The sequence below is a fragment of the Mustelus asterias genome, chromosome 31, assembly GCF_964213995.1.
Source record: "Mustelus asterias chromosome 31, sMusAst1.hap1.1, whole genome shotgun sequence".
NCBI lineage: Eukaryota > Metazoa > Chordata > Chondrichthyes > Carcharhiniformes > Triakidae > Mustelus > Mustelus asterias.
The window spans coordinates 3,415,171-3,427,175 of record NC_135831.1 but is presented as its reverse complement, the minus strand read 5'-3'; the positions used below and the strand labels follow the sequence as shown (position 1 = coordinate 3,427,175).

At 53.9% G+C, this 12,005-nt stretch overlaps 1 protein-coding gene across 1 annotated transcript in view; it reads left to right on the top strand.

Annotated features, from left to right (window-relative positions):
• Window positions 1–12,005, top strand: part of slc25a11 (solute carrier family 25 member 11) — a 29,477-nt gene extending 17,472 nt beyond the window's left edge. The window contains exons 4-8 of the mRNA XM_078200852.1: window positions 2,053–2,143; window positions 3,935–4,025; window positions 6,548–6,647; window positions 7,445–7,496; window positions 9,112–12,005. Coding sequence (XP_078056978.1) covers window positions 2,053–2,143; window positions 3,935–4,025; window positions 6,548–6,647; window positions 7,445–7,496; window positions 9,112–9,267 — 490 coding nt within the window. The 3' untranslated portion in view covers window positions 9,268–12,005. The remainder of the gene's footprint in view (window positions 1–2,052; window positions 2,144–3,934; window positions 4,026–6,547; window positions 6,648–7,444; window positions 7,497–9,111) is intronic.

Here is a 12,005-nt window from a genome sequence, read left to right as displayed (position 1 = left end):
TATGGGGGTAGGGCCTGGGTGGGATTGTGGTCGGTGCAGACTCGATGGGCCGAGTGGCCTCTTTCTGTACTGTAAGGATACTATGAGTTCCCATCTTGGGTCACTGTCTGTGCGGAGTCTGCACGTCCTCCCCATGTCTGCTAACCACTGTGCCACCATGCCCCCCCCCCCCCGGATTGCAGGTGGGACCTCAATAAATTCAGGCCCAAAGCACTCTTCCACTCTTTAGGATTATATTCACGAGTGTGTAGAAGAGTGAGAGGGGCAACTTATCAAATTCTAACAGGGTTAGACAGGGTGGATTCAGAAAGAAGGTTCCCGATGGTGAGGGGGGAGCCCAGAACTAGGGGGTCATAGTTTGAGGATAAGGGGTAAACCTTTTAGGACTGAGGTGAGGAGAGATTTCTTCACCCAGAGAGTGGTGGAATTCACTCCCACAGAAAGTAGCTGAGGCCAAAACGTTGTGTGATTTCAAGAAGGAATTAGATATCGCTCTTGGGGCTAAAGGGATCGAGTGGTATGGAGGGGAAATCAGGATATTGAATTCGATGATCAAAATGAATGGCAAAGCAGGTTCGAAGGGCTGAATGGCCTCCTCCTGCTTCACATAGAATCATGGAATCCTACAGTGCAGAAGAAGGCCATTCGGCCCATCAAGTCTGCACCGACCACAATCCCACCCAGGCCCTAACCCCGTAACCCCATGCATTTACCCGGGCTAGAACAGGCGCCGGAGTGTGGGGCGACTAGGGGAATTTCACAGCAACTTCATTGCAGTGTTAATGTAAGCCTTACTTGTGACACTAATAAATAAACTTTAACTTAGTCCCCCTGACACTAAGGGGCAATTTAGCATGGCCAATCCACCTAACCTGAACATCTTTGGACAGAGGGGCAATTTAGCATGGCCAATCCACCTAACCACATCTTTGGATACTAAGGGGCAATTTAGCATGGCCAATCCACCTAACCTACACATCTTTGGACACAAAGGGGCTATTTAGCACGGCCAATCCACCTAACCTGAACATCTTTGGACAGAGGGGCAATTTAGCATGGCCAATCCACCTAACCACATCTTTGGATACTAAGGGGCAATTTAGCATGGCCAATCCCCCTAACCCGCACATCTTTGGACACTAAGGGGCAATTTAGCACGGCCAATCCACCTAACCTGCACATCTTTGGACAGAGGGGCAATTTAGCATGGCCAATCCACCTAACCTACACATCTTTGGACAGAGGGGCAATTTAGCATGGCCAATCCACCTAACCACATCTTTGGATACTAAGGGGCAATTTAGCATGGCCAATCCACCTAACCTGCAAATCTTTGGACAGAGGGGCAATTTAGCATGGCCAATCCACCTAACCACATCTTTGGATACTAAGGGGCAATTTAGCATGGCCAATCCACCTAACCTACACATCTTTGGACAGAGGGGCAATTTAGCATGGCCAATCCACCTAACCACATCTTTGGATACGAAGGGGCAATTTAGCACGGCCAATCCACCTAACCACATCTTTGGATACTAAGGGGCAATTTAGCATGGCCAATCCACCTAACCTACACATCTTTGGACAGAGGGGCAATTTAGCATGGCCAATCCACCTAACCACATCTTTGGATACTAAGGGGCAATTTAGCATGGCCAATCCACCTAACCTACACATCTTTGGACAGAGGGGCAATTTAGCATGGCCAATCCACCTAACCACATCTTTGGACACTAAGGGGCAATTTAGCATGGCCATTCCACCTAACCTACACATCTTTAGACTGTGGGAGGAAACCCACGCAGACACGGGGAGAAAGTGCAAACTCCACACAGACAGTGACCGGAGCCGGGAATCGAACCCGGGTCCCTGGCGCTGTGAGGCAGCAGCGCTAACCCACTGTGCCACCCCTTAGTTTCTATGCTCCTAGGAATGGCGGAGCCGGCGCGAAGGTCCGAATTTGAGTCGTCGGCCGTATACGTGAAAAACCTCTCAATTAGTTCCACCTCGCTTCCCCGCTGCCAACCTGAAAAAAATGTCCTTTCTCTGCAGGTTGCCTGTCAGTCAACGCAGGGGCTACACAAACGTGTTCAACGCACTAATCCGCATTACCCGTGAGGAGGGGGTTGTCACGCTCTGGCGGGTAAGTTCGCACTGAAGGGGGGATTGGCACCGGGCAGGTAGCAGAGAAGCCGTTTCCCCTGTTTGCGGGGTCTAGAACCAGGGGGCGGGCAGCCACCGTCTCAGGGTAGGGGTTTCCTTGCGCTCGGAGGATTGTGAATATTTGCAGCCCTCTGTCCCCGCCGAGGGCCATGGAGGCCGCACCTGGAGTATCGTGCACTGTTTTGGTCCCTGTATTGGAGGAAAGATGTAGGAGGCAGTTCAGAGGAGGTTCACTCCAGATTGATTCCAGAGATGAGGGGTTTGTCGGGTGAAGAGAGATTGAACAGTTTAGGCCGAAACTCTCTGGAATTTAGAAGAATGAGGGGAGATCAAATTGAGGGAGACAAGATGATAAAAGGTGTGGATAAAGTAGACGTGGAGCGGATGCTTCCTCTTTGTGGGACATTCTGGGACGGGAGGTCTTAGTCTTAGGATAAGGAGCAGCAAATTTAAAACAGAGTTGAGGAGAAACTACTTCTCCCAAAGGGTTGTGAATCTGTGGAATTCGCTGCCCCCCAAAGTGCGGTGGATGCTGGGACAGTGAGTACATTAAAGGAGGGGTTAGACAGATTTTTAATGGGTTGAAGGGTTACGGGGAGAAGGCAGGAAAATGGGGATGAGGGGCATATCAGCCATGATCGAATGGCGGAGCAGACTCGATGGGCCGAATGGCCTCATTCTGCTCCTAGATCTTGAGCTTATGGTCGCCTGGTACAATCAAGACTGAAACTGATGGATCCTCGGACACTGAAGGATTTGGGGGGGTTTTGCAGGGAGCAGAGATGGAATTTAGATCCAAGGTCGACCTTGTCAAAAGGGATAGCATTGCCAGAGGGCCTGAGGGGCCCCCTCCAGCTCCCGTTTCTCACATTCCTTAAAGCTTCAAAGTTTATTTATCAGTGTCACAAGTAAGGCTTACATTAACACCGCAATGAAGTTAGTGTGAAGATCCCCTTGTCGCCCCACAGTCCGGCGCCTGTTTGGGTAACACTGAGGGTAGCACGGCCAATGCACCCAGCCAGCGCGTCTTTCGGAGTGTGGGAGGAAACCGGAGCACCCGGAGGAAACCCACGCAGACACGGGGGGAGAACGTGCAGACTCCGCACAGACAGTGACCCAAGCTGGGAATCGAACCCGGGTCCCTGGCTCTGTGAGGCAGCAGAGCTAACCCACTGTGCCACCGTACCGAGGGAAGAAGGATTTGATTTGATTTATTATTGGGATACAGTGAAAAGTATTGTTTCTTGCGCGCTATACAGACAAAGCCTACTGTTCATAGAGTACATAGGGGAGAAGGATTTGATTTATTATTGTCACATGTATTGGGATACAGTGAAAAGTATTGTTTCTTGCGCGCTATACAGACAAAGCCTACTGTTCATAGAGTACATAGGGGAGAAGGATTTGATTTATTATTGTCACATGTATTGGGATACAGTGAAAAGTATTGTTTCTTGCGCGCTATACAGACAAAGCATACCGTTCATAGAGTACATAGGGGAGAGGGATTTGATTTATTATTGTCACATGTATTGGGATACAGTGAAAAGTATTGTTTCCTGCGCGCTATACAGACAGAGCATACCGTTCATAGAGAAGGAAAGGAGAGAGTGCAGAATGTAGTGTTACAGTCATAGCTAGGGTGTAGAGAAAGATCAACTTAATGCGAGGTAGGTCCATTCAAAAGTCTGATGGCAAGGTTGCATGTCTTTGATGCTGGAGCTGTCTGGGGGTGGCACTAACTTTGACCCTCCTTGCTCGGTGTTTCCAGGGTTGTGTCCCTACGATGACTCGTGCTGTCGTGGTGAATGCAGCCCAGCTGGCATCGTACTCTCAATCCAAGCAGTTCCTCCTGGGCCTAGGTGAGATCTCTACCTTTCGGGCTCTGTCGCTCGCTCTCTCGCTCTGCTGTCTCACCCTCCTGTCTTCCTTTTCCCCATTACACCTTTCACAGGGTGTGGGTGTCTCTGGACACCGACTTATCATCCACTCCTCATTTCCCTGGAATTAAAAAGCTAGTTATGGGCAGTGTCGAGGGAGCTTTACTCTGTATCTAACCCCGTGCTGTATATGTCCTGGGAATGTTTGATGGGGGACAGTGTAGAGGGAGCTTTACTCTGTATCTAACCCCGTGCTGTATATGTCCTGGGAATGTTTGATGGGGGACAGTGTAGAGGGAGCTTTACTCTGTATCTAACTCCGTGCTGTACCTGTCCTGGGAGTGTTTGATGGGGGACAGTGTAGAGGGAGCTTTACTCTGTATCTAACCCCGTGCTGTACCTGTCCTGGGAGTGTTTGATGGGGGACAGTGTAGAGGGAGCTTTACTCTGTATCTAACTCCGTGCTGTACCTGTCCTGGGAGTGTTTGATGGGGGACAGTGTAGAGGGAGCTTTACTCTGTATCTCACCCCGTGCTGTCCCTGTCCTGGGAGTGTTTGATGGGGGACAGTGTAGAGGGAGCTTTACTCTGTATCTAACCCCGTGCTGTACCTGTCCTGGAAGTGTTTGATGGGGGGACAGTGCAGAGGGAGCTTTACTCTGTATCTAACCCCGTGCTGTACCTGTCCTGGGAGTGTTTGATGGGGGACAGTGTAGAGGGAGCTTTACTCTGTATCTAACCCCGTGCTGTACCTGTCCTGGGAGTGTTTGATGGGGACAGTGTAGAGGGAGCTTTACTCTGTATCTAACCCCGTGCTGTATCTGTCCTGGGAGTGTTTGATGGGGGACAGTGTAGAGGGAGCTTCACTCTGTATCTAACCCCGTGCTGTACCTGTCCTGGGAGTGTTTGATGGGGACAGTGTAGAGGGAGCTTTACTCTGTATCTAACCCTGTGCTGTACCTGTCCTGGGAGTGTTTGATGGGGGACAGTGTAGAGGGAGCTTCACTCTGTGTCTAACCCCGTACTGTGCCTGTCCTGGGAGTGTTTGATGGGGGGACAGTGTAGAGGGAGCTTTACTCTGTATCTAACCCCATGCTGTACCTGTCCTGGGAGTGTTTGATGGGGGGACAGTGTAGAGGGAGCTTTACTCTGTATCTAACCCCATGCTGTACCTGTCCTGGGAGTGTTTGATGGGGACAGTGTAGAGGGAGCTTCACTCTGTATCTAACCCCGTGCTGTACCTGTCCTGGGAGTGTTTGGTGGGGGGACAGTGTAGAGGGGAGCTTTACTCTGTATCTAACCCCATGCCTGCAGTTTGCTACAAAGTGATATCAACTCTCAAACTCCACATGGCTTCACAGTGTCATCACCAATACACTAATGTAATCACCTGCAGCTTTGAATATAGTTTATCTCAGTTGCAACACAATCTTGCAGATCGCAGAATCCTACAGTGCAGAAGAGGCCCTTTGGCCCATCGAGTTCACACCGACACATGAAAGGTCCTGACCTCCCACCTAATCCCATTTGCCAGCACTCGGCCCCATAGCCTTGAATGTTACGGCGCGCCAAGTACCCATCCGGGTACTGTTGAAAGGATGTGAGGCCTCCCGGCTCCACCACCCTCCCAGGCAGCGCATTCCAGACCCTCACCACCCTCTGGGTAAAAAAACGTTTTTCCTCAAATCTCCCCCTAAACCTCCTACCCGTCACTTCTAACTTGTGTCCCCTCGTGACTGACCCTTCAACTCAGGGGAACAGCTGTTCCGTATCCACCCTGTCCATGCCCCTCATAATCTTGAACACCTCGATCAGGTCGCCCCCTCAGTCTTCTCTGCTCCAGAGAAAACAACCCAAGCCTCGCTTTCATAACTTAAATGTTCCATCCCAGGCAGCATCCTGGTGAATCTCCTCTGCATTCCCTCCAGTGCATTCACGTCCTTCCTATAATGTGGCGACCAGAACTGCGCACCGTACTCCAGCTGTGGCCTCACCAAAGTTCTACACGACTCCATCATAGGGTGGCACAGTGGGTTGGCACTGCTGCCTCGCAGCTCCAAGGACCTGGGTCCGATTCCCGGCTCGGGCCACTGTCTGTCTGGAGTTTGCACATTCTCCTCGTGTCTGCGTGGGGTTTCCTCCGGGTGCTCCGGTTTCCTCCCACAGTCTCAAAGATGTGCGGGTTAGGTGGATTGCCCGTGGTAAAATTGTGTCCCGGGATGTGTAGGTTAGAGGGATTTGGGGGGGGGGTAACTGTGTGGGGATAGGGGCCTGGGGTGGGATTGTTGTCGGTACAGACTTGATGGGCAGAATGGCCTCCTTCTGCACTGTCGGGATTCTATGACCTCTCTGCTTCTGTAAGCTACTCCCCCATTGATAAAGGCGAGTGTGCCATGCGTCTGGGCAGCTGAGTTACAAGGAGTCCTCGCAGCAGATTGAACACAGCGGCTTTATGGAGGCAGCGTTGTTCCCATCTCTGACTTGTGGCTTTTCCCTTCACCGCAGGTTACTTCAATGATAACATCCTGTGCCATTTCTGTGCCAGTATGATCAGCGGGCTTGTGACAACAGCAGCCTCAATGCCAGTGGATATCGCAAAGACCCGGTAAGAACATGACCTCAACTGTGGGAGTGTTTGATGGGGGACAGTGTAGAGGGAGCTTTACTCTGTATCTAACCCCGTGCTGTACCTGTCCTGGGAGTGTTTAGTGGGGACAGTGCAGAGGGAGCTTTACTCTGTATCTAACCCCATGCTGTACCTGTTCTGGGAGTGTTTGATGGGGGACAGTGTAGAGGGAGCTTTACTCTGTATCTAACCCCGTGCTGTACCTGTCCTGGGAGTGTTTGATGTGGACAGTGTAGAGGGAGCTTTACTCTGTATCTAACCCCGTGCTGTACCTGTCCTGGGAGTGTTTGATGGGGGACAGTGTAGAGGGAGCTTTACTCTGTATCTAACCCCGTGCTGTACCTGTCCTGGGAGTGTTTGATGGGGGACAGTGTGGAGGGAGCTTTACTCTGTATCTAACCGTGTGCTGTACCTGTCCTGGGAGTGTTTGATGGGGGACAGTGTAGAGGGAGCTTTACTCTGTATCTAACCCCGTGCTGTACCTGTCCTGGGAGTGTTTGATGGGGGGACAGTGTAGAGAGAGCTTTACTCTGTATCTTACCCCGTGCTGTACCTGTCCTGGGAGTGTTTGATGGGGACAGTGTAGAGGGAGCTTTACTCTGTATCTAACCCCGTGCTGTACCTGTCCTGGGAGTGTTTGATGGGGGACAGTGTAGAGGGAGCTTTACTCCGTATTAAAGTTGGGATTTGCAGTTCGTGGCTCGTTTCCCTGTTTCCTGTGGTGGAACAGAACGTTGTAAAAGGGAAATAAACATTTCTTTTTTTTCACGTCACAGAATTCAGAATATGCGGATGATCGATGGAAAGCCGGAATACAAGAACGGCTTGGTAAGCTGATGTGTTACCCTGACCTGGAAGGGGGCGAGGGAGAGAGATACTGCAGGGTTGAGGGCAGAGGGGCTAACGCAAGGCTGCGGTCATGCAGGGTTCGACGGAGTTGGGGTCGCTTGCGGGGCGAGGGAGGAGGTGTAACGTGGGAGGGGCGGATGAGGGGGCTGACGCTGGGGTGTGAGGGAGGTGTGGTGGTACAGGGTCCAGGGGAAGATGCGCATCGCTGGGGCCCAGAGTGGAGGCATAATCATAGAATCCCTACAGTGCATATTGAGGCCGTTCAGCTCATCGAGTCTGCACCGACCACCATGCCACTCGGGGCCTATTCCCGTAACCCCACATATTTACCATGTTAATCCCCCTGACACTCAGTCAATTTACCATGACCAATCCACCCTAACCTGCACATCTTTGGACACTAAGGGGCAATTTACCATGACCAATCCACCCTAACCTGCACATCTTTGGACACTAAGGGGCAATTTACCATGACCAATCCACCCTAACCTGCACATCTTTGGACACTAGGGGCAATTTAGCATGGCCAATCCACCTAACCTGCACATCTTTGGACACTAAGGGGCAATTTAGCATGGCCAATCCACCTAACCTACACATCTTTGGGGAAATGGGCCGACTGAAGGGGTGGAGCGGGGAAACATTGCATGGGCTGAGGGAGGGGTCCCCATAGGGGTCGAGGGAGGGTGTATCACAGGGATTCGGGGGTGGGGGGGGGGCAGGGTATTGCAGGGGCTGAGGGAGGGATCCTCGGGATCGAGGGAGGGTGTGTCGCAGGGAATGGGGGGGTGGGGGGGTCTTGCAGGGGCTGAGAGAGGGGTCCTTGTGGTCGAGGGAGGATGTATCGAAGGGATTGAGCGACGGTCGTCATCGGGGAAAAGGAAGGGGATATCATAGGGTATGAGGGAGGGGGGAAGGTGGGGCCGAGGGGGGTGAGGTGGGGGCCGGGTGAGGAGGGGGCTGAGGGAGGGGCGGGTGAGGAGGGGGCTGAGGAAGGGGCGGGTGAGGAGGGGCTGAGGGAGGGGGCGGGTGAGGAGGGGGCTGAGGGAGGGGCGGGTGAGGAGGGGGCTGAGGGAGGTGCCGGATGGGGAGGGGCGGGTGAGGAGGGGGCTGAGGGAGGGGCGGGTGAGGAGGGGGCTGAGGAAGGGGCGGGTGAGGAGGGGGCTGAGGGGGGGGGGGGTGAGGTGGGGGCTGAGGGACGGGCGGGTGAGGTGGGGGCTGGGGGAGGGGTGGGTGGGGAGGGGGGAGGAGGGGGCGGGTGAGGAGGGGGCTGAGGGAGGGGCGGGTGAGGAGGGGGCTGAGGGAGGGGCGGGTGAGGAGGGGGCTGAGGGAGGGGCGGGTGAGGAGGGGGCTGAGGGAGGGGCGGGTGAGGGGGCTGAGGGAGGGGTGGGTGAGGTGGGGGCTGAGGGGGGGTGGTGAGGTGGGGGCTGGGGGATGTGGGTCCATCGCTGAACCCCCGAGTGTTACGCAGCGACAGAGCTGTGGCGGACGGGGTGTATTCTCTGTCGCTGTGTGGGGGTGGGGAAAGTCTCTCTCTCTCTCTCTCGCTCCTCCCCTCACCTCGCTGCTTTCTCTCACCCCTCGTCTCTCACAGGAAGTCCTGGTCAGAGTCATCCGGCAAGAGGGATTTTTCAGCCTGTGGAAAGGATTCACTCCGTACTATGCCCGCCTGGGCCCTCACACAGTCCTCACCTTCATATTCCTGGAGCAGATGAACAAGTTCTACAAGCAGTACTTCTTGGATCAATGAAATGATGACTCCGTTCGCCCACGCCCCGCCCCCCCCCCTGCCCTCGCTCTCCCCCATCACCTGCCTGAGGTGTGTAAAAAAAATATATATTAGTGCAAATGGGGAGAGGAGCGAGAGAGACTGACTGACTGTACAGTATTCGCCAGGCGTGGGGATCAGTGCTGGCATTTTCTGTGGTTATTCCCTCGGTTGTGGTGTGATTTTGTCCTGATGGGGGGGTGTATTTTCTGTTTTTCCGGGCGTCGGTCACTTTTACTTCTCAAAGTCTTCAATCCGGCCGGTTGCCGTGCTCTCCACGCAGGTTGGGGAGCGCTGAAGGGTGGCCTGCGTTCTGTCCTAACGTGGCACCCACGTTGCTGCTTCATTTTAATTAGCTTGGCCGGTTTCTCCTGACCTTTGACCCTCTGGGGAGGAGCTGCCCCTTCTCCTGACCTTTGACCCTCTGGGGAGGGGCTGCCCCTTCTCCTGACCTTTGACCCTCTGGGGAGGGGTTCCCCCTTCTCCTGACCTTTGACCCTCTGGGGAGGGGCTGCCCCTTCTCCTGACCTTTGACCCTCTGGGGAGGGGTTCCCCCTTCTCCTGACCTTTGACCCTCTGGGGAGGGGCTCCCCTTCTCCTGACCTTTGACCCTCTGGGGAGGGGCTCCCCCTTCTCATGACCTTTGACCCTCTGGGGAGGGGCTCCCCCTTCTCATGACCTTTGACCCTCTGGGGAGGCCACCCCCCTCCCTTTTTCCTGACCTTTGACCCTCTGGGGAGGCGCAAAGGAGTGTAGGAGGAGACCATTCGAGCCCTCGACTGGCCAACCCAGGTGTGAGCTGTGTCTTAAACCCCATCTCGAACCCCGGACGCCCATTGCCACTTGACCTGGGAGGAGGAAGTAGAGTTGGGGGGTAGGGGGGGTGGAGGTGGGGGGGCAGGGGCGAAGTTTAAAGGTGGTGGAGACCTTTCCAGTCGGACCCCTGACCCCAGGCCCTGAGATTCCTGGGACCCGTTGCCGGGGTTGGGGGGAGGGGGAGGGGAGCAGGAGGGAGGGGAGCAGGAGGGAGGGGGGATGGAAAGTGTTCCCCACCAGCAGTTACGCCTCGCTGCGCGGGACTCTGGTGAGGGCCCCTCCATGTCTGTCTCTCTCTCTCCAGCCGAGAGTTTCAGCATCTCGAGGGGGATCACCTTGGGTAGAGACTGCGGATTCTGTCCAGCGCACGGTACGCACTTATTCATGTACCTGTTGAGTGCTGGGGGTCGTGGGATTGGGGGAAGATGCGGGTCAGGATGGAATCAATGGGCTGGGAGAGGGAGGGGCTGCTGGAATAGAGTGAGGGGCCTCGGGTAGAAAGATCCGCTGCGGATCTTGTGTCCTATTATTCCAGCAGCTCTTGGGCCATGTGGCAGGACGTTGATAGCCAGGCCTGACTGATTGGGATATAATTAAATAAGCACCTTACAAGCTCAGGGCATTAAAATAGCCGCAAGAAATGTCACACAAGACACATCAACCGCACACTCATTAATGTCCCCAACAGTAATGCCTGGCTTCTCGAATATTCCCCGGCCCCCACCTGCAACATATAACTTGGGGAGGCGATGGCCCAGTGGTGTTATTGCTGGATTATTAATCCAGATACTCAGTTCATGTTCTGGGGGGACCCGGGTTCGAATCCCGCCCAAGGCCGATGGTGGAATTTGAATTCAATTAAAAATATCTGGGATTAAGAATCTACTGATGACCCGTTGTTGGAAAAACCCATCTGGTTCCCTTTAGGGAAGGAAATCTGCCGTCCTTACCCCGGTCTGGCCTACATGCGACTCCAGAGCCACAGCACTGGGTGGCACAGTGGGTTAGCACTGCTGCCTCTCAGCACCAGGAACCCGGGTTCGATTCCGGCCTCAAGTGACTGTCTGTGTGGAGACAGTGCGTTCTCTCCCCCCCCCCCCCCCCCGCCCTCCTTGTCTGCGTGGGTTTCCTCCGGGTGTGCCCCCCCCCCCCCCGCGTCTGTGTGGGTTTCCTCCGGGTGCTCCGATTTCCTCCCCCAGTCCAAAGATGTGTAGGTTAGGTGGGTTGGCCGTGCTAAATTGCCCCTTAGAGTCCAACGATGTGTAGGTTAGGTGGATTGGCCATGCTAAATTGCCCCTTAGAGTCCAACGATGTGTGGGTTAGGTGGATTGGCCATGCTAAATTGCCCCTTAGTGTCCAAAGATGTGTAGGTTAGATGGATTGGCCATGTAAATTGCCCCTTAGTGTCCAACGATGTGTAGGTTAGGTGGATTGGCCATGCTAAATTGCCCCATAGTGTCCAAAGATATGTAGGTTAGGTGGATTGGCCATGCTAAATTGCCCCTCAGTGTCCAAAGATATGTAGGTTAGGTGGATTGGCCATGCTAAATTGCCCCTTAGTGTCCAAAGATGTGTAGGTTAGATGGATTGGCCATGTAAATTGCCCCTTAGTGTCCAACGATGTGTAGGTTAGGTGGATTGGCCATGCTAAATTGCCCCATAGTGTCCAAAGATATGTAGGTTAGGTGGATTGGCCATGCTAAATTGCCCCTTCGTGCAAGGGGAACTGACAGGGTAAATATGTGGGGTTACGGGGATAGGGCCTGGGTGAGATTGTTGCCAACGCAGCCTCGATGGGCCGAATGCCTTCCTTCTGCACCACTCTGCTCCCACTGACTCACCAGCCTGTGAGGGAAAGCATTTCTCCCCGTCTCCGTCTCAAATGGGCACCCCCCCACCTTATT